Source organism: Apodemus sylvaticus, chromosome 1 (assembly GCF_947179515.1).
Source record: "Apodemus sylvaticus chromosome 1, mApoSyl1.1, whole genome shotgun sequence".
Lineage (NCBI taxonomy): Eukaryota > Metazoa > Chordata > Mammalia > Rodentia > Muridae > Apodemus > Apodemus sylvaticus.
The window spans coordinates 18,154,681-18,176,501 of record NC_067472.1 but is presented as its reverse complement, the minus strand read 5'-3'; the positions used below and the strand labels follow the sequence as shown (position 1 = coordinate 18,176,501).

The 21,821-nt window shown below is 47.6% G+C and overlaps 1 protein-coding gene across 1 annotated transcript in view; it reads left to right on the top strand.

Moving 5' to 3' along the window:
* The window catches only part of Cnnm1 (cyclin and CBS domain divalent metal cation transport mediator 1), a 56,724-nt gene extending 37,024 nt beyond the window's left edge, over window positions 1-19,700 (top strand). The window contains exons 7-11 of the mRNA XM_052185542.1: window positions 6,647-6,810; window positions 13,657-13,840; window positions 13,978-14,127; window positions 16,368-16,469; window positions 17,532-19,700. Of these exons, the coding sequence (XP_052041502.1) occupies window positions 6,647-6,810; window positions 13,657-13,840; window positions 13,978-14,127; window positions 16,368-16,469; window positions 17,532-17,611 (680 nt within the window). The 3' untranslated portion in view covers window positions 17,612-19,700. The remainder of the gene's footprint in view (window positions 1-6,646; window positions 6,811-13,656; window positions 13,841-13,977; window positions 14,128-16,367; window positions 16,470-17,531) is intronic.
* Window positions 19,701-21,821: the final 2,121 nt, after the last annotated feature.

The following is a 21,821-nucleotide window of genomic DNA, read 5'->3' as shown; positions in this document are numbered from 1 at the left end:
TTCTGTCTCCGTGGATGGTAATTTTCCACTAAGAAATAAAGCTCTTCTTGCTTTGTGAGAATTCATGCCTTCCCAATGGCTACAGGCTAGAGCAGTCGATGCGAGATGCCAATCTGGTCTCCACACCAGCTAAGCGCTCTAACCCCCGCATGCCAGCAGAATTAGAAATGACCACATCATGGACCTTCAGATCTTGGTGAGTGCCAAGGCTGCATTGCAAATGAGCTGCAGAAAGGGGGTGGGGTGTGTATTTTTACAAGATTTTAAACCAGAAGAATCAAAGCAGGCATATATTTTTCTTTTTAATTAACCCCTAACTACCCAGACAAACCAGTTATAATTTCTCAGTGTAAAGGACAGTGGTAGTTCACAATATTTATTATGAAAAACATCTGTGTCCCAGTGCAGAGAATAAACATCCTCACTGTGTAGCCCTTCTCCCAGCAGGGACAGAGACTTCCTCCTGCTGTGGCTGACATGCACCCCAGGGAGTTCTTTCGATCTTTGCCCCATTCTCCATGACTGTGGATGTTTAATCCAACAAGAAACTGCTTTTTAAAAAAAAAAAAGTTGAGAACAAGTCCATCCTTTTCCCAGTCTTGGTTCAGCTCTGCAGAGTGGACTAGTCATAGGTACAGCAAGAGAAAGCTAGAAGTAGCCAATACCTTCTCTTTCTCCTCTTCCTACCATTCTTTGGACAAACGCTAGCCCCCATGATAGCTGGCTGGCATTCTCGGGACCCTACACCACAGCATTACCTCTTACACTGACTCTTGTTTCTGTCCCATGTTAGCAAAGATGCCTGGGAGTTTTGTGGCAAGAAATTATGGGTTCCTTCTAGCCCCAGTCTTTATTTCTGCTCCAGAAATATAAGCTTATATACATATTAAGCCTTAACTAGTCTCGCACAGGGAAAAAGATAACTCCTAGAAATGAAAGCGTTTTAAAAACAAATCCAAGTTATGGAAAGAGAGATCAAAACTTAAGAGCACTGACTGCTCTTGCAGGGGACCCAGGTTGAGTTCTCAGCAATCACATGGCAGCTCAGAATCCTCTGTGACTCTGGATAGTGGGGATCTAGCGCCCTCTTCTGGCCTCACTGGATTCTAGGCATTCTACACGGTGTATATATACTTGCAGACAAAACACTTGTACACATACAAGTAAAATTTGAAAGTTAAGAAGAAATGTCTTAAATCATCACTTTATCCTAGTTTCAGAGCTGTTCTGGGAGACAGGCAGGGATTGTTACAGGGAGACAGACTCACAGACAGACATTAAGCCAGCTGGTCAGTCTTGTATGTGTCATAAGTAGGTAGAGGAATCCAGGTCCCTAGACCCTGCTTTCTCTTGCCTGGGACAGTTACTGCATCTCTACGTGTAGCTATTTTGCGCCCCCTAGAGGGCAATGTTTACATTAGCCATGCTAATGAATATGGTGCTCACGTTGGACTGAGTCCAAGAGTTCTTGTACCAAATATTTCAAAAATACTGAGCATGTGACTGTAAATCATTATCCATGAGGCAGTTCTTTGAGTCTGAAGTAAGGAGAGCTTAGTGGTCCGTGGATCACCTCCAGAGAACAGTGCAATTAGCTAACTTAGCAGGTGCTTTTGTTTAAAAATGAGACTTCTCCTTGGTCCACTGCAGTTATCATTCCCTCTCACCAAATGCATTCCTTCGTTCTTCTCCTGATGGAGACAATATTGACTTTCCCATGGCAATCCTCCTGAATCCACAAAAATACAGAGAAAGAGACACCACAACCACGGCTATTGTCTTTCCATAATGTGCTTTGAGATCAAAGATGATGTCGTTTTCTCCCGGAGTATACACGGAGTTCCTAAAAATAATCTTCCAGCTTGGTACAATGTGGCAAGTGGAAATATTCCTTGGGGTTGGCTCTTGTGCAGTAAACATTTGGGAACCATTAACACACTCCTTGAAACGTGAGCAAGTTCATCTGGGAGGGCTGGCTCTTGGCATTTGGTTGTCTGATGTTAAAAAAAAAATACTACCAAGAATGATGAATTTTAATAATCTTAGCTTGTACTCTTATAAGCCTGTGTAATTAAACCCCACCCCTATCTAATTTAGGGAACACAGATGGCCTGCGTAGCATGGTTGTGGTCGCAACTATGACCAAAGGAAAGCTGTTCCCCCTCATCCCTCTCTCATGACCCAAAAGATGTAAACAGGCGGGCACAGAGCCCCCAAATCTTCATGCTCTAATGAGGAGTCAAGAATTATGCTTGTGGATTTGGGGTTTTGTTCCCTGTGAGGATACCCTAGATAAAGGTAGACACAAGAGAGGCAAGAGTCCCAGAGCTGTGTGGCAGTCTTCAAGGTGCCTGTGTATTAGTACAGATTAAAGGAGATTCTATCCAGCATCAATTTCTATATAAAATATTCCTCCATTCCTTCCTCTACCTCCCCAAATTTTACTGCTATGTCTTCTCCACCCAACCTCAGCCAAGCTAAGCTGCTAGCCCGGACAGACGGCTCTTGCAGGATGACCACACCAGGCAGGAGTGCAGTAGATGGAGGTCTACCAGTCCTCCAGACCAGTTAGTGGTCCTAAGTAGAAAGCAGTGTTCCCTTCTGCCCAGTCACCCTGGAGCCAGCTACACGGTATAAGGCCAAAAGCAGGCCAGAGGCGTGTTGGCCACTTGGCCCGGCTCCTACTGGTGTCTCTGTGGTCAGCAGAGATGTGTTCTGTTGTCTGATCTGATGCATTCAAACCCCCTTGCACCACACTTCGGGTTTTCTTCCCACTTTGCTTCATCCCCCAAGCCGTGCCTCTGTGCTCTTAGGAAATGTCAAGGGGAATTAAGACAACTTGAACTAGTTTGCCATGCTGCTGGGACACTCGTCTGTTACTGATTTCTTCTCTTTTTTATTAAAAGCATTTCCATTTCCATCTCCCTTGCTCTGGAGCCTCAGAGTATGTGCACAATTACCAAACTGCAGAGTCATCAGCGTCCTACCTATTGGGGAATGTCAGGCTCTGGGCACTGAAACAGCCATCTTGTACACTCAGAGGAGTTGGGACTTTCTTTGTCACGAAATAAGGGTTCTTCTTTTTTTTTCCTCTTAATTTCTTTTACAAGACAGTTGTATCTTTTGGTGTTGAGAATCTTTGGGATTTTATAAATAAACATCCAGTGGTGTATTTACTTTTAAAAAAATACTAAAACATGTTTCTCCTTCCAACACAACAGTGATATATCTATATATAGATATCTAGATATTTATATATATATTACATATACATATACACATGTACACATACACACAGATATGTATATGTGTATATGTATGTGTATATGTATATGTACTTGACATATACATATACACATACACATTTGAGTCCCTGAATAAAAGCAGGGTGATCTCCTTATTCTAGATGCTCCTCATGAGAGCTTACCAGAGAACTAGGACATATTTGCCTCTATTGCTGCCTCTCTTCCCTATAAGGAATGGAAGTGATTCAGGCAGCTGCGTCTGCAGATGGAGAAAGCTCAGTAGGTAAGATAGGTCCTATGTCCCTGTCATCCTTTCTAAACAGTGTATAGAAATGTGACCTAAGATCAGGATGTGGGGCAGAGGCTGTGGGCTACAAAGCCCGTTTGGTCAGGAACGGCGAAGATGCAACCGTGAAGTTGCAGGCAGAATTCCCGCCTTCTCCCCTGAGCTATGCCTGACTCGGTTGGTGCCGAGTCAGTTTTGCAGACCCTGATCACCTGCCAAAGAAGCTGCCCTCCTGCACAACTACCTACTACTGGCACAGCTACCCCAGAGGACTGGGTTCTGGCTTTCTTAGCCAGCAGCTACCATGAAGAGCTACAAGTAGATTTGGCCAAGGCAGAACCCATCAGTTTGTTTCCAAGGGACCGAGGTCTTACAGCCCACAGCCACTGGTGCGTGTGTCCCTGTGTTCTCGGTCACTGTCGTGTCAGCCCTTAGTCACTCTGGACGATCTCGTCCTCCAGCTGCTGGGAATGAGCCACCAGAGGCCGGCCTCCAGGGCCTCTGGTCTCACACACTGTTATTAAGGAGAAGGCAGAGTCTTGATGCTCCCTGGCCTCCCCCTAAGCTGCTAGGTCAAGGCCTGAGGCTTCTTGGATTTAACTATATAGCAATACTTCTGTCATCCTGCTATCTGTCAGCCCTAGCTTCTTAGAGAAATGGGCTTCCCCCGGTGACTATAGTCCACAGAGGAAAGGGAGCACTAAATACCTCCCCTTAAACAGGATTTAGATTCTAAGTTAAAATCCCTTCAAGGCCTGATGATAGCTACTTATCTGTCCACTTTGTATTTGTCCTGAGTGCCTGCCCCAGGTCCGGCTCGGTGGATGTATCCTGATGGTGGCCAGGAAACGCAAGGTCTCTACCCTCACTGAATTTAGGGTTAGACAGATCTAACGAATATGTAATTAATTTTTGTAAACAGTGCTTTTTGAAGGAATGGAAAGAGGCAGTAACAGTGAATGTCAGGAAGCTTCTCATGATACCCAGACAAGGTCTTCAGAGAAGTAAGCATCTCCAGAGACAGCTAGGGATTAAGAAGGAGGTTGCCTTGGCAGGCAGGCCTGGGAACCAAGAGACTGGCATCTTCTCAGAGATGGGCACTTCCATGATTGAGGGTACCCAAGGAAGCCAGAGGCCAAGAGAAAAGAGGGGAGCCCCAAACTAAATCAGTCATGAAAGTGGGGATCAGCAAGGAGTCTGGATTTGCTCAGATAGAATCAGAAATGAATTATGAAAACAGATCTCAGTGGTCTCTGTCCATCCACACTTCCACAATGTATAAATGACTTTATCTAGTGTATATTATAATTCTATTTCGTTAGCTAATACTTAGTGATAAATGGTCTCTTACTGTATCTAAATTGAGAACTATCATGTGTATGTGAGAATGGGGAAACCCAGTGTATAAACTGGGTTTTTACTAATGGAGTGTCTGGCATCAGCTTGGAGTCGTGGGATCTCACACACACACATATCACTCCCCCAACCCCAGATAAGAAGCTGCTGTTTGAGATTAGCAAGGAGAACAGATTGTGACCCAGACAGAACTGATGGTAACTGTCCTTGAATAGAAAGAGAAACCTTTGGGTTAGAGAAGAAAGTCAGTATTTCAATGGCAGGTGTTGATGCGGTCCTGAGGGAGAAGGGGAATCAGGGCTGATCCCAGGTTCTGGGGGCTTCAAGCAAGTCAGCGGCATCTTCAGGGATGACTAAAGTGAAGGTGGCATCCTCGGGTCTACAGTCACGAGGTTGGTGAGCCTGTGGTCCTAGAGAGAGCGTGACTCAGCCGTGTGGTTAAATACTTCCGCCGTGTGGTTTGCTGAGCTGTAATGGCTTGGCAAACAGACCAGTCATCAGACTCTGACACCCACTCCAGCAGGTGCTGACCAGACATCTTGATTGACATGAGCATCATCACCTCATGGGGCGGGATTAAACCCCTAAGGTTCTACCCTGAATGGACTTTGAAGACTCTTGAGTCTTCACTCCAGCTGAGGTAGATCTGAGTTCTGAGAAGCCAGCAGCCTCCTTAGCGTCTTGGGAAGACGTGCAGGCGGCATCAGTTGGGAAACGGGATGCGATGCAATGCGAAGGGTTCTGCATTCTCCGGTTGGGCTGGTCCCAGTGTTGATCACCTACAGATCACCTCAGCTTTCCTCCCCGCATTGGTCCTAGGGAAGACCAATCACTGTCCATTTTTAAACCAAATGGCATAGTCTTTACTAAATTTAAAGAAACTATGGCGATGTTCAAGTCTTTGGCTGAAAGTCTGTGAATTATTCCAGGTTCTATTTATGCCAGAATGAGCCTCTCTAAGACCCACATTTTCAAGGGCCATTCGCCTCAGTGCTCCCCCTCTGATAAGGCAAGACATTCATGATAGCCAAGCCCTGAGCCCATGTTCTTCCTGCTACATATCCCAGACATGCAGAATTCTATAGTTCCACAACCAAACATTCCTGAAAGTGACTGAGTCCAAGAACCCTAAGACCAGAGCACCCCCACACAATCCTTTTTCTGCTGTAAAACTCAAGGAGTTGAGCCTTGCTTTACCGGTTGGCATAAACAGGTGTAAAAGGCAAGGAGAGAACATTTCAACTGCACGTTAACATGGTATATAGCTTGTAACTATTTACCCTTATGGCTCATGGACTTACCGCCTACCACTGCTGAGGCAGGCCATGTTAGCCCCACTAAAATATGGCTACGGTGAAATGACAGGTGATCCTGAAGATAGACCTAAGGCATAGCACCAGGTACAGTACCTTGTGCCGGCAGAGAAGCACTATCCTGTGTATTTGGGGGTCCCCCTACACCTAGCTTAAAGACAAGAGCCAAGACAGTCTCCGACTTCTGCCCCCCATCTAGGGAAATGGAGCACTCTGGCTTCTTCCCCAAGCTTCACAGGAGACAACACTGACAAGCCACCCCTGCTTGGACTCTAGTGGGGTGTGGGCCCCTGTCCCTACAAGGCCATAGCTAGCTGCCTGGTAGTGCCATGGGACCTCAGTAAACAGCGCCTTTCTCTCTCTCTTCATCCTTCCTCTCTTTTTCCCACCCGCCATTCCTTGTCTCCTCTCTCTGTTCCCCTCCCCCCCCTCCTCACCATCTGCAGTAAACCGGTCCCCTTCTCGCTGCAGCGGGTTGAATCGCTCCGAGTCTCCGAACCGGGAGCGCAGTGACTTCGGCGGAAGCAACACGCAGCTGTGCAGCAGCGGCAACAACCTCTACACACCCGACTACTCGGTGCGCATTCTCAGCGATGTGCAGTTTGTGAAGGTAACTCCTCCAGGAGGGCAGCGGGCTGCGGGGAGGGGGACAGACCTAGGCATAATACATGTGCCATTTCCCTGCTGCACAGCATGCTGGGTAACAATTCTTCCCTGGCTGAACAAAGCTCTACCCTTAGTAAACTTGATCGTTACTGTGTATCAAAGTTATTGTTAATCATTTGTCACAGTCGAGATCTCTGACTCCTTTATTTCCTATGGAGCCGCTAAGGCACAAGGGAGAAGGCTTGTCTGGGATGTGTTTCTAACAGAACTGCCTCTTTTGAACCCCTGGCATGAGCACCAGAGTGATTTTATTCATTTCTTTTAAGATCAGTTGGCAAGGGATAAATAAACCAAGCATATAGAAAACTGTGGTGATCTTCTATGATAGTGTATTGACTTATATGATGGAATTTCTAAACCATAATAGTAAGTAGATCACCACTCTGAAAGTGCATCACGGACAGATGTGCCACACCCAGTGGCCTGCACTTAAGAAAGGCTCTCTCTCTTCTTTCCTTAGCAGTGCAGTACACAGGAGTCTTTACATTCCCTCCCTTACTCTACTGGTTTTTATTTTATTTTATTTTATTTTATTTTATTTTATTTTATTTTATTTTATTTTATTTTTTGCCATTCAGAAAATCATGATAAACTTGGACTTGAGACCTTAGCTAGAGTCTCACTTAGTCCAGTCCAACAAAACATCCAGTGAATACACTTGACGACTGTACCAGCTGCTGAAATCGTACAGCGGGAGAGAGTAATTTCCTTCCACCCAGAACACTGGGTGAGCTGGCTGGCTTTATATGTCAGGTCTCTACAGATACTTTTAGTGATGGCCAGCCAATAAAAGTAGCCATGAAAAGAGGTGGGGGAGGGGGAATCATTGGCCATTACCAGCAGAAGGGTAGAACTTGCCAAATGAGGCAGGGTGTGGGCTACAGGATAGAGTGCTGATGCAGACCTTCCTCCAAGGTGAGGGATCAGGAGGGCAGGATAAAAGAACTACCATGCTAGCTCTGCTCGTAAATCCAGGGCACAGATTGTCAGCTGTGTCACCGATGTCTGCTTTGTGCTGGTATTGATGAGACACTGTGACAGCTGCTTTTCTACACGGCTGTGGGGGTAGTGAGGGAGACAGGTGAGCACACAGTAACCCAGGTACCTTCAACTGCTGAGGGCTGAGCCTAGCCATCAACAGACTGGGCAGAGGAGACTTGGCTACCTTGGAAGTGGCCATCAGAGCAGGCTGAAGGAGGGACACTTGCTGGGGAACAGAATAGGGAGAGAGGGGTGGAGAGAGAGAGAGAGAGAGAGAGAGAGAGAGAGAGAGAGAGAGAGAGAGAGAGAGAAGAGAGATCAGAATAGAGGCTACAGCAGTGTGTGTGTGTGGAGGGGGGGGGATCAGGGATCTGAGCCCTGGCCTGTGACAGGCACAGGCAGATGCTGGTGTGATGCTATTGGAGCATTAGCAACAGAGCCCCTGCGCCCTCTGGGGCAGCATATGGAATTTGGATTCTATTTTTAATACATTTTCCCAGCAATGGGGGAAAAAAGTTAAGTGGGACTAAAAGTTTTCTGAAACCACAGGTTTAAGGAGAGTTTGACTAGTGCTTTACTTAACCACCCACCTCAACTTTAAAGTGTTTAGATGCGGGGAGGGGGGGGGTCCCTTTTTTTCCCCTTGGGTCTTCCTGTTCAGCTAAGTCAATTCAGCCTGCTGTCACAAATTACCATAGAATGTACAGCTAATAGGACAATCAGACCCGGGTTTGGCAGCTCCTCAGGGGACTAAAATGAGGGCCTCTGAGAGAGAGGGCATTTGTAATGGCTCCCTAAGTCCCCGTCCCCTGGAACAAAGAAAAGGTAACTTCCCACAACTGACACTGAAAACTCTTTCCCATCCTGAGAGAGCAGTGGCTGGAACCCGAAGCCAGGCAAACCTCTGGAGAACTGAGAAGTAGACAGTCTTTTTGTCACACCAGAGGATTGTGTTCTGGTCCAAGCTGCTGGGAAACACACCAAACAGTCCTTGTTTGTTTGTTTGTTTGTTTGTTTGTTTTTGTTTGTTTGTTTGTGTTTTAACCTAAACATTTTAAAATTGAGAAGGATGGCTAATTGAAGCATTAGTCAAACTCTCTTCAAACCTGTGGCTTCAGAAAACTATGAGTCGTGCTGAGGGGCACTTTCAATTCAAGACAAATGTGTTAGGGTTTAGTTTCCTCCCTTGCTGTGTAATGTACGATTTTTCTTAAATCATAAGCTAAAAATCACCTCCTCCCAATTCAGGGGATGCTTGGGGCCTTGCTGAGGCTACTCCTGCATTCCTCTCCCAGTCTCTCTCTCTCTCTCTCTCTCCCTTGCTCTCTCTCTCCCCCTCTTTCTCCCTCTCCTTCTCTCTCTCTCCCTCTCTCTCCTCTGTCTCCCTCTCCTCTCTTTCTCCCTCTCCTCTCTCTCTCCCTCTCCTCTCTCACACACACTCTCTCTCTCATGCTCTCTTTCTCTCCCTCTCTCTCTTCATCTTTGTCCCCCCCTCCTTCTCTCTCTCCCTCTCTCTCCCTCTCCTTCTCTCTCTTTCCTTCTCTTTTCTTCTCTCTCTCCCTATCTCTCTCCTTTCTCCTTCCCTTCCTCCCTCCTTCCCTCCCTCCCTCTCTATAGTGCTAAGGATTGAATCTGGGGTCTCAGACACCCAGTCAAGTCCTCTACCTTATAGTCCCTGGGGACATAGAGCAAACACTGCATGCAGAAGTGCTTTCCCAGGCCCAGATCCCTGCTGCTGACTGTAGAAAAGGTCCTACGTGACCTTCCTTGTCCAATAAACTAAAGTTCCCAAATTATGATGTTCGGGAGTAATATGATTTCAAGACAAGTTTAAAGTTACAAAGGCACATCTCATGGGTTTTATGGGTAAGGTTTTAAACAAAGCCATGATTTGTAGATGTTTATACATTGTGAAGCCCCGAAAGAATGCTTGTGAATTTATTTATTTTTTATTTAGTCTCTGTCCTGTAGGTATCACTGTTAAGAACATTTGTCAACTACCTTACGGTGTTATGTAACTTTGCCCTGATTCTCATCACCATCTAGTGGTAGAATTCCTAAATTGCAGGGTCCTGTTCGGAAGGCGAGTAAGCTGTCCCCAAGTCACAAGTTTATAAAAAGATATCCACCAGCCTAAAGGTTAAGTTCTGGATGCATTGGCTGCTAAGTCAACATGCCAGAAGGAGAAATATTACCTTTTATTAATCTCAAGATAATAATTTAGGAAATGCTTCGATTATTAACTGATCAAAGTATGAAAGACAATCTAAATTCAAACTATTGCAAAGCACGTTGCATTGCAGCAGAGAAGAGAGAAAAGAAAAAAGAACGAAAGGTTGTCTTTTTTAACATGCTGAGCTCCATCAGTGGGCATTTCTTGAGCATTAACAATGCTCTTTCGGCACCGTGCAGTATGTTAAATATATTTGAATATAAGATACGAAAATGGGGCCTGGGGAGGTGGTTAAGAGCACTGGCTGCTCTTCCAGAGGACCTGGTTTTGATTCCCAGCATCCACATGGTGGCTCACAACCATCTGTAACCCCAGTTCGAAGGGATCTGGCTCCCCCTTCTGGCCGCACAGGCACATAACACACACGCACCACACAAACACACATGCAGGCAAAGCACTCAAGATATATTAAAGAAAAAAATTAAACTAAGACAAAATTTCAAGATATAAATATGTAAATGTTTCATATAAAACTGCCTTGGAAGTCACTAAGAGGAGAAAAACAAGTTAAATGATAATGACCAGTGTAGGCCACTAAACTATGTGGCTTTTTTTCAGGCCACCAAATTATGTGGCATTTTTTTAAAGCACTGTATTATCTGGATAATATCTGGACCTTTAAAAATTGGGAAGGAACCAGAGGTGGGTTAAATGTTGTGGCCAGCAGATGGAGCTCAGCAAAGGGACCTTGAAAACAGTCTGGCTGCCCAAGTTCTGGGTTAGTAGCCATGAGAACTGTTAGCCATCAAGGCCATGCTGAGAACACTATTTTACCTGTTTCTCTTTTTTGTTTGTTTATATTTAGACAAAGGGTGTCACAATATAGCTCTGGTTGGGCTGTTTCTATTTTCTTTACCTACTAGACAATATTTCTATTTAGTAGTAACGTGCTAAGCTGAACCATTGCTGGGGTTTGGAGTGTAACTAAGCAGCACCCCATCTCTCTGGCATGTACCAGCCCTCGATTTACTCCCTGGCATCAGAACCAAATCTTGCCCAACGGGAGAGAAATAACAAAAAGGACCTGACCCTGAGTCAGCTTTTCAGAGCAGAGTGTCTGTCCACAGCTTATCTTTTTTAGGTTTTTGTAGGTTTAGTTATTTTATTTTATGTGTAGGAGTGTTTTGATTACATACATGTCAGTGTGCCATGTGCATGCCTTGGAATTGAACCCAAGTCCTCTGCAAGGACAGCAAGGGCTCCTTGCTGCTAAGCCATCTAGCTTTCTAGCCCGTATGTCAACAGTTGTTTTCTTACAGTGATGCATCAGCACAGCAGTACTTAAAAGTTTAAAAAAAGATATCTATCATTTTCTTAAAGCAGTGTGAAAGCAAGGCCATGAGACGAGAGATAATGGATCTGTGGTGCCTGCCCTTCCCTACAGCCACCCCCTGACAGGCGGACGCTGCCCCCAGACTCTACCCTGTATCCAGGGTCCAGGACAACCATTCCCCTCAGCACATGGGCTCGTGCACACATGTGCATGCGAACACACACACATACACACACACACGCACGCACACACACACATGCACGCACACACACACATACTGCTCCTCCTAATGCCCAGCCCTGGCTGTAGCTCTCTGAATCATCTCTTTATCAGGTGCATCTTAGTTCTGGTTTCTTGCTGAGATAAAAGCACCATGACCAAAGCAACTTGGAGAGGCAAGGGTCTGCTTGGTTTACGCTTCCACAGCACTGTTCTCACCAAAGTCAGGACATCGTCCTTGGCCTGGCACTAGCCCCTTCCTGCTGGCCTCGTGAGCTGCTTCCTTACTGAAGGCTTTAACTCTACCAAGCTTCTGGATTTGTCTTCCCAGCACCACCATTCACACTGACTGAGGGCCACTCCCCCTCCCTCTCCTCCCCTCCTTCTCCCCCTCCCCCACCCCATGGCCATTTAGAAGGAAAAAGATGATGAGTTTGACACCTGTCTTTGAAATGTGCGCCTGTTACAAAATCCAATTGAGAGATGTGTGTGTGGGAGTGTAATATGTTTCTCTAGGCATGTTTTACAAACTCAGAGGGATGAGTGATCTGGCTAGTGTTACCCAGCTCGGAAGTGTCAAAACCAAGACTTGAACCATGGGTGCTGAACAGACAGAAAGTTTACTGCTATACTCGCTGGGTAAAGGATCCTTTTGCCTTATTTGATTAAAGTAGAAGACAAATATAAAGTAATATTTTAAAGAACACATCTGGGGGCTGGAGCGATGGCTCAGTAGTTGAGAGTGCCTACTGTTCTTCCAGAGGACCTGGTTCCCAGCACCCTGTGGGACAGCTCACAACCACCTGTACCTGCAGCTGCAGGAGATGCAGCACCCTCGGCAGGTGCACACACATGACATACACAGACACACAGAGACACCACAAGCCCATCTCACACACACACACACAGCCGCTTTCTTGGGCTTATCGAGTCTCATGGAGGAAATTTTCCCGTCCTTTTGGAAACCCGACTTCAGGCTTCTCGGTGAGGGAAGACGGCAGGGGCTGGGGCATGAGGTGTTCTTAACAAGAGCACTGACCGTTGAAGCTTTGGGCAGATGGTGAGTTGAGGCCCACATTTCCATGTTATGAAGTATAAAACGTCGGTTTTGCCTGAAGACTACCAAAGCCAGTTACAAGCTTTGGTACAGGTTTTACAGTTACAAGTGCTGCTCCCTTTGAAGTGTTTCACAGGGAGGGAACTGACAGGGAGCAGAACTGGTGCCTTGATTAAGTAGGTCTCAGCCGGTGGGTCCCAGAGTGCCACCGTATCTGTAGCCTCACGTGGGACTTGCTAGAAATGCAAATTCGGTCTCAGATCCTGACCTAGTAAGTTAGAAGCATTCAGGGCCCAGAAACCTGGATGTAACAAGGCCTTTGAGTCTAACACCAAGGTGTGAGAGTGTTCTGTGTGGCCCACATCCTCTGGTCTGGATATGGCTTAACCGTGTTCCCCAATGGTTACCAAGGTGCCCAATGTAACCATATTAGGAGATGGATCTTCCGGAGGTGGAACCTAGTGGAAAGTGAGTAGGTTTGGGGGAGCACCAACCTTGGAGGTGATTAAGGTATTTTTCCTAGGGCTGGATTGGTTTTCGTGGATTCAGGTTGTTGTGGATCAAGGCTGGCCTATGTGTTTAGCCCCTAGCCACAGTCAGCTGGTTCCCTTTGTATATCTCTCACCTGTGGTACAGCCGGGGGGCTCTCACCAAGCTCCAGCCCCGTGCTGTTGTACTCTCCAGCCACCAGGACCTTGAGCTAAATAAACCTCTTTTCTATACAAAGTACAAGGCATAGCTATATTGCTAGAGCAACCCAGAACAGGTTCATGCAGGTTCTTCCAAGGACACTACAAAGTCTATAGCAAATCAAAATTAATTGCGAGATTGGCCACAGTCGCAGGCAGCAAGTAAATGATCTATTCATTGTCTTTCTGCTGCTGGGTTTACCATGGCTTGGGTAGGATTCCCGCTCCATTACCTCAGGCCAGGCCTTCCGAAGCATCCCGGTGCAGCTTGTCTGTGTACCGGTGTACCGGTGCAGTGTCTGTGAGGCTCTCCTGAGCCTCTGTCCACTTCCTTCCAGATCACACGACAACAGTACCAGAACGCCCTCACGGCCTGCCACATGGACAGCTCGCCCCAATCCCCGGATATGGAAGCCTTCACTGATGGGGACTCCACCAAGGCCCCCACCACCCGGGGCACACCCCAGACTCCAAAAGATGACCCAGTCCTCACACTCCTGAGCAACAGGACCAGCCTGCCCTGTGAGTCAGCCTGGCGGATGGGTTGGGCTGTGCTTCGATAAAAAACAGCCCTACTTTTCTCCTCCCCTTCTGCCCAGCAGCCGCTGCCCGAGGTCTCCTCCAAGGCACAGAGGTAACATACTCACTGTCCCCCGTAGGCAGCCGCTCAGACGGTCTGAGAAGCCCGGGAGAGGTCGTGTACCTGAGGATGGAGGAGATGGCCTTCCCCCAGGAAGAAATGCCTAACTTGGAGGAGCACAAGACACAGCAAGTCTCGCTGTCCCCTGTCACTGTTCCTACAACAGCAGGTCAGGGCTGGGTTCAGAGCAGAAAGGGAGATCACCATTCTGGGACACACGTGCGGGGTTCAGAGCAAGCAGGCTTGGGGAAGCCCTGGGTCTCCAGCTCCCTCTCTCTCTCTCTCTCTCTCTCTCTCTCTCTCTCTCTCTCTCTCTCTCTCTCTCTCTCTCTCTGTGTGTGTGTGTGTGTGTGTGTGTATGTGTGTGTGTGTGTCTGTCTCTCTCTGTGTGTATCTGTCTCTCTCTCTCTCTCTCTCTCTCTCACACACACACACACACACACACACACACACACGCGCGCGCGCGCGCGCGCGCACACACACACACACGGGGGTGGGGTCAGCATCTACCAAGCACCATCTATATATTGGGCCCATCTAATTCACCTTTCCAGGAAAACCTGGGCAATGGTAGGAACATTTTCCACCTGGATTCAGACTCCAACCGTCGTCCAATTCAGGATTTTTTTTTTTTTTTAGATGAGGTATCTTGTAATCCGGGCTGGCCTCAAGCTTACTTTGTACAGAGAATCACCCTGAGCTTCCAAGCCTCCTGTGTCTGCCTTCCATTGCTAGGTTACAGGCATGTATGTAGCACCACAGTGGGGTTTTAGGAGCTGTGCAATGTTAAGTAAATTACTCAACCTAAGGTTCAGTTTTCTTAGTAGGTAAGTTTCTTTGAGTAAGTAAATAAGTATAAATAATATAGTTATATCATAAGGCAGTTTCAAGTGACATAGTGTCTTTATCGGGCACATCAGAGTACGGTATCCTGCTCTATAGATATTAGGACTACCCTACATTAGGAAGATTGACATCAGCCCTTACCCCCACCAGTAGGGCTCTTCCCCTTCCTCTAGACCGCAGCACAGGCCGCAGTCTTGGGGTGGGGGGAGTCCCTGCATCTCAGATCCCTTCATTTGAGACATGGTGCACTTCTGTTTTGACAGCGGAGTTGCTCAAACCCCCCCTGTGTCCCCATAGCAGTGAGATCTGACTTGCTTCACTGAGGCAGACCCCAAGCGTTTGACACTCCATAAACCAACCTCTTTCTACCAAGTTACTTCAGGCCTGGCCTGTTCCACACCAAGTATACAAAGCAAAGATGTGGAAAGACTCCTAAGGTTGTAAGATCAGAGAGGCAGCATGTGTTAAACCCAGAAAACTGGGCATATAAGTCCCAGGATTTGGGAAACAGCTCACCCACACCCAAAGACCATGTTAGACGTGGTTAGACATGTTAGCCACATTAGGGATTCTGGGGCAGGTCAGTTTCCAACACACCACCCTGCCTCCCAGGGTCAGATCTCAATAGGTGTGAGGCTTGGATCCTTTCTGGGCTCTGAGATTCTAAGAAGACACAGGCATGTGCCCTGTTATGGCTGAGCACTTGCTTTTACAGGCAAAAGAACAGGACATTCTGTGGCCCTAGCTGTGCTTTTTGATACAAGGTAGACACTTAGTGTTTTTCTCCGTCTCCTGCCAGATGGTATTTGAGGAGATGTAATTATTCTGACTTTGAGTAGACTGTTGGATTACAGGTTTCTGTTGTCTGTCTGTTCCTTTTGTGGCAGTAAAATGTCATTTGCCAATGTCTTAGTCAGGGTTTCTATTCCTGCACAAACATCATGACCAAGAAACAAGTTGGGGAGGAAAGGGTTTATTCAGCTTACACCTTCCACATTGCTGTATATCACCAAAGGAAGTCAGGACTGGAACTCAAGCAGATCAGGTGCAGAGACCATGGAGGGATGTTTCTTACTGGCTTGCTTCCCCTGGCTTGCTCAGTCTGCTTTCTTATAGAACCCAAGACTACCAGCCCAGGGATGGCCCCACCCACAAGGGGCCATCTCCCCTTGATCACTAATTGAGAAAATGCCCCATAGTTGGATCTTATGGAGGCACTTCCCCAACTGAAGCTCCTTTCTCTGTGGAAACTCCAGCCTGTGTCAAGTTGACACACAAAACCAGCCAGTACAGCCAACTAATCAACAACACCTTTCAGGAGTCTGTCTCTGTCTCTGTCTCTCTCTGTCTCTCTCTCTCTCTCTCTCTCTCTCTCTCTCTCTCTCTGTCTGTCTCACTCTCTCTCTCTCTGTTTGACACTGTCACTCCTAGAATGGTCCCAGCCCCTTACCCTGTCACTCACAGAGAGGCCTCACCCTTCAACCCTATCACTCCCAGAAAGGCATCCCTCAGAACCTCCCTACTGACATTTAGGGTGGAGGCCTGAGTCTACTCTCCCTGCAGCTTCTGACCCTGAATGCTGTAACATCCACCTGGACCCAGAGGCCAGCCCCTGCAGCAGCGACTCTGAGGAAACCATGGGCAAGAAGCTACTGAGAACCTTGAGTGAGTGTCTTCTCTCAAGCGAGGCTGGTCCTCCCGGGGAGGGAGGGCGCCGGGAGGGGGGGAAGGCTTACAGACTCTTATGAGACACAATTCTGGAAATGCACAGCAGAGCCTGAGCCAGTGCCACACTTATGATACTGCTCAAATCTGTCCCATCGCACTGGTGACCCCTAGGACAGGAGTCTGCAGACATGTCTTAAAGTCAAATCCTGACCTCCCTCACCTGTTTTTAAAGTAGGGACCTTTGGGTCATAGGCCCATTTGTCATATGTAGCCACAGTGGCAAGGCTGAACAATTGCAAATGTAAAACCCATAATATTTACTATATAGTCCTTTAGTGGGTGGAGGGCTGTGTCCAGGAGACTCCAAGAAAGGAAAGCGAAGGGCAGGAGATGCCTCTGTGGGTGAGGGTGCTTGCTGCCAAGGCTGAGCCCCTGAGTTTGATCCCAGGACCCGGGTGGTGAGAGGAGAGAGCTGACCTCATTCACACAACCACACACATACATACACTCATGTGCAAATGCACACACATGAAGCAAATGTTCTTTAAAGAGGGGAAGGAGAATATCCTCCTCCTGAGACAGAGGTCAACAACAGAGAAAGCAGGATGAAAATGCTCCTGAAAACTCCCAAGAGCTGGAAACCAGCCAGTCTCCCAGGGCATTATACAGTCAACATCATCTGAGCAGTCAGGAGATGCTCTTAACCAGGGCCCCTGGGAATGGCCCCCAGCTCTGGCCACCAACTGTGGCCCATGGGAGGCCAGTACTCTGTGGTGTCTGGGAGTCACTTGAGCTGGAGCCTTCCAGGGAAGGCATTTCGGTGAGCCCTCTACCATAGGCTGGTGCTGGGGACTGCGGCTTTTCCGAAACGTTTCACTTTGGGGAAAGTGCTTCAAGGTGTTCACTGCTGACAGCAGCACCATGGTTTCACTGCATGGGTCCCAAGGCAGGGCTATGTCTCCCCTCCTGCATCTGTGCTGATGGGTGCTCGTGCTGCTGACAGTGCAGGAACATCACATCTCCCTCGCCACAGATGGACGCTGACAACCTGTTTTTCAGGTGGCCGGAAAAGAAAGAAGTCTGCAGATGGAGAGAGAGCCTCTGAGGAAAACTCCAACTTAACGCCCCTGATCACATGACGAGGTCTTCCCTCATTGGCTGAGTGTGAGACTCCGAGGCTTTGGGGGAAGACCCACCCTCCTGTCACTCGCTCCCCGCCCCCCAAGGCCTCCCATCGGTGACAGAACATTCCGCCCTCCACCTTTCACCCCTCAGTCAGTCTGGCAAGTTTTATCAGTTGCCTCCAGTCTGACACAGAAGGAGATGTCTGTGATGGAAGATGCTGGAAGTGATCTTGTCTGTAGCATAGCCTAGAACTGGCCGGGGACGACACCAAGCTGACAGTGCCATTCTGAGGCTCCCAAGGATAGTCTTTGTCCTTTGGTGTCCCTGGGCCACAGGAGACCCAGGTCCTGGGATTCACCATTTTTTTCTTCCAGGACAAAATCATGCTTTCTACCATAGTTCATGCTCAGTGTTAGCTCAGAGAGTGATGCGGGCAGAGAGATGGACGGAGTCTAGAGGAGCCAGTGTGGAAATCAGCTCCAGGGATGGACGGATGGACAAGGATCCTTCACTGTTAGTGAGTGGATTCTCCCCACAGCCTGGGGAAGAGCAGTTCAGCTGGAATGAGGAGAGAGGAAGCCCTGAGCCCCTGTACCTCCCAGGGATGTCAGTTTGAGCTTTCAGAGATTAATCTCTCTATAAGCTTGCTTCAGAAGAGAAAGTTCAGGGAACAGAGAGACCAAGTTGTGAGCCAGACACAGAACTTCAGGTTTTAAGTGAAAATAAAAGCAGGAAAGAAAAAAAAAAACAACTTACATGAAAAACTGTAAGTTGTTACAGTTTGTGTAGCCATGATAAACCAAAGAGTGCCCAGGTCAGCCAGGAAGGATGCTCCGTGCTGTCACGGACTTCACTGCGCCTGACACAGGAATGTTGAACGCTCACTTTTCTTTTTCACATACCCCCACCTCTTACTACACCCCTTGCTGGTCAGCTAAGTATTCCAAAAGCCTACCAGATCCAAGGGTTTAGTCCCGGATGTTGGGGCAGATGCAATTCTAATCCTAACCACAAGATGGCAGAATGACCATGCCTATCTACTCCTAAGACTAATGTAGGTAGGAAACACAGCCAGCCCAAGGGAAGATTTAAAAGTTGAGTTTCTGATTCATTTCCCATACCATCCTCGCACACCCCCAGTCAGTGCCCAGAGATCCAGTACTGCCTGCTGAATCTCCAAACCCTTCCCTAGCCGCCTCCCCGCCCCCTATCCAGTCACAGGAAAATATTTGCCCACAGGACCTTTAACTCAGGGGTTGTTGACCTGGGGCCGTTACCCCAGGGGAGTCCGTAGTTTGACTCTAAGGGGCTAAAAAGCCCTTTAAGTTGTCAGAACTTAGTGTTTTTTGTGTGTTTTCCAGAGACTTGAAGCTTTCTTAATATTCTCAAAGTTCCCAGATCCACGAAGGCTTTTTAACAGTTTTAAATAATGGAATGTTGAGCCCAATGTTTCTGCAATGCAGAGGGAATGCTGGGACACTTGAGAAGACTGTTTAACTATAAGTGGTCAAGCATTCTGGTCAATGGGGGAAGGTTGGCACCCACCAAGACAGGGTCCTCAGAAATCCCTGGCACACCACACAGTAGGGTCACAACCTACATCCCATAAAACTTTTGCCCCCTGTCTATCAAAACCACAGTAGGTATTGCCAAGAGGGCCAGAGCCCACGGGAGGGGAGATTGGAGCCAGAGGTGCCTCTTCTGCGTCTGTCACTGACTTCACATGCCCCGTTTAGCCTGGCTGCCCCGAGGCTCAGCCATGCATGTATTCTCCCTAAGTCCTCTGCCACCTCACCCTGCCTGCTTCCGCCTGCTCAGAACACAGCGCCAGCACTCAGTGCTGGGTGTCTCAGACCTAGGCCAGTAAGTGATGAGTTTGGAACAAGATCTCACAAGGGAGCCTGCTAGGTAAACAAAGTTCCCTCTCATTAGCCCGTTGGCCACCAGGCTCAGGCCACTACTGTTGCATTAACTCCGCCCTCTGCAGAACCTTTAAGGGACCTGTCACCATTCCTTTCCCTAGCTCCCAAGCCCCACCTCCCCCAGATTTTCTTCAGGTCAAAATACATTTTAAAAACAAAGATTTTAAAATAAAGCATTTATGAAGACTCAATAAATTGTAAATAATTTTTAAATAAAATAAAAATGTGTTTTCCTGGACTAGCTGCTTTGCTTGCCCGTGGGATTCTGGCGTTCTAAAGCAGTTTCATTTGAAATGCGTGTTAGGCAATGCACAGGTGTCAACATGCCACCTGTGGATCACCTGTGGCCCACCTGCGGCTCACCTGGGCTCACCCATGGCCCACCTGTGGATCACCTGTGGCCTACCGGTGGCCCACCTGCCTACAAGGGTGCTTCTCCCCTTGAGGCAGGTGCGTGGCTGAGGTAAGCTTACAGCAAAGTTTAGGCACTTTGCTTGGGAAGCCAGGTGGGTTGGATTTTTCTAGGAATGAATGGCAGAATAGGGAAGTAAACACAAACCTGGGTGTAAATGGAGACAAAGGGGTATTAAGAGGATAATGAGAAGGGCCGGTAGCTGCTGAACCCACGTGACCATGAGAAAAGACCAGGATGCTGGAGGCCAGACCCTACACCCCTGAGACTGCTGACCTCACTAGCGGGCTTCTTCAGACCTTCTGGAACATCGAGATGGCCCAATTCCAGCGGTTCCTAAGCAAAGGCTAGAGGCAGGAACAAGAGCCTGGGCCAGAGGCTCCACGTGCACTGCAAGGTAGCTCCAGAGGCGGACCAGGCAGGCAGCTGGAAAGCTGCGTAACAGGACCGTCAGTGGGTTATGCTGGAACAATGTAAGATTCTTCTCTGGAGGCCCAGTCAAGGCTATTCATTCCTTAATACGCTAACAATCGTTTTCTCTGGGCTACACTTACCAGGTGTTGTAATAAGGACTCAATAGTTCATTTCTCAAAACTGCCTCTCAAAGGTGCTGATAAGGCCTGAGAAGTTGGATAACTTGCTTGAGGTTTTCCTGCCAGGAACTGGCAAGTCGGAGTTTCCTGTTTGCCCACCTCCGAAGTCTACCATGCACCCACATCTGAGAATGACCCCAAACATCCACAGAACCCCAGACACAGTACAGGACATGCTAAACAAGATGTATAAGCACACGAGGCCAAATTCCCTGATTCATTTTTTTTATTTAAAATACTAAAAGCTTTTTTAGCATGTTGTTACTGGCATTGAGACTTAAAGCTGTTTCCTTAATTTAAATAGCTTTGGCCCTTCCCCTAGAGAAAAGTTCTCTGTCCCTAATAAGAAAAATACACCCTAGTAAGAGTTTACTGGGTAGGACATTTTTGGAGGGCCACATTGATCAAAATTATTTTTTAAGATTTATTTATGTGTATGCCTTAGCATATGTAGGTACTCCTGGAAGCCAGAAGAGGCATCAGATCCAGGCCGTTGTGAGTTGTCATGAGGTGCTGGAAACAGAACCCAGGTCCTCTGGGAGAGCAACAAAGCAATCTAAAGTGCTGAGCCATCACTCCTGCCAAATCAAGGCTCTTTTATTCTCAACAGCCAAGTCCATCCCCAGCAGAGGTATTGTGGGATGGCTTAGGGCTACCTAGGGAGAACGCATCCTGGGAAGGCAACATCCTAAAGTTAAAACAAACCTTAATAAAGGATACAAATGGAAACAGATGACCAGCTAACCTCTAATAACCTTTACCTCATCCACTCCCACCAGCCTCGGGCCCCTAGGGAGAGCAAGCCCAGATGGTAGGATCTGTGCAGTAACGCTGAATGAGGGCTGGGAAGCCAGACCAGGGATAACCACGACTCCTCTCAGGAGGTCGGAAGACAGTCTGTTTCAGTACCAACAGATTGACGGATTCAAAGAAAGGAATAAGGAACGGCAAAAACAGACTAAAGTCTGGCTCATGGTCAAAGTTCTTCTTTTCAACTAAAAGGCCCTCCTAACAGAACAGGGTGTCTTGGTAAGTTTGGAAAGAATTCCGCACCACACCCAGAGGAAGAAGGGTGAGTCAGGGTGGACAGGAAGCAGACTGTTTCACTGGGGCAGCCAGGCCGGACCTGGTGACTTCTGGAGCCAATCATCTTTAAAACCGTAGGATTTCATGCCTCACAGGAGTCCCAGGAAATCCTGAAAAGCCACTCTTAATATTTTGAAATATTTTGAAAAGTGGTTACTCTGTTGCTTAAAGTAAGGCATAACCCTACCGATTTTCCACAACCACCGTTCGC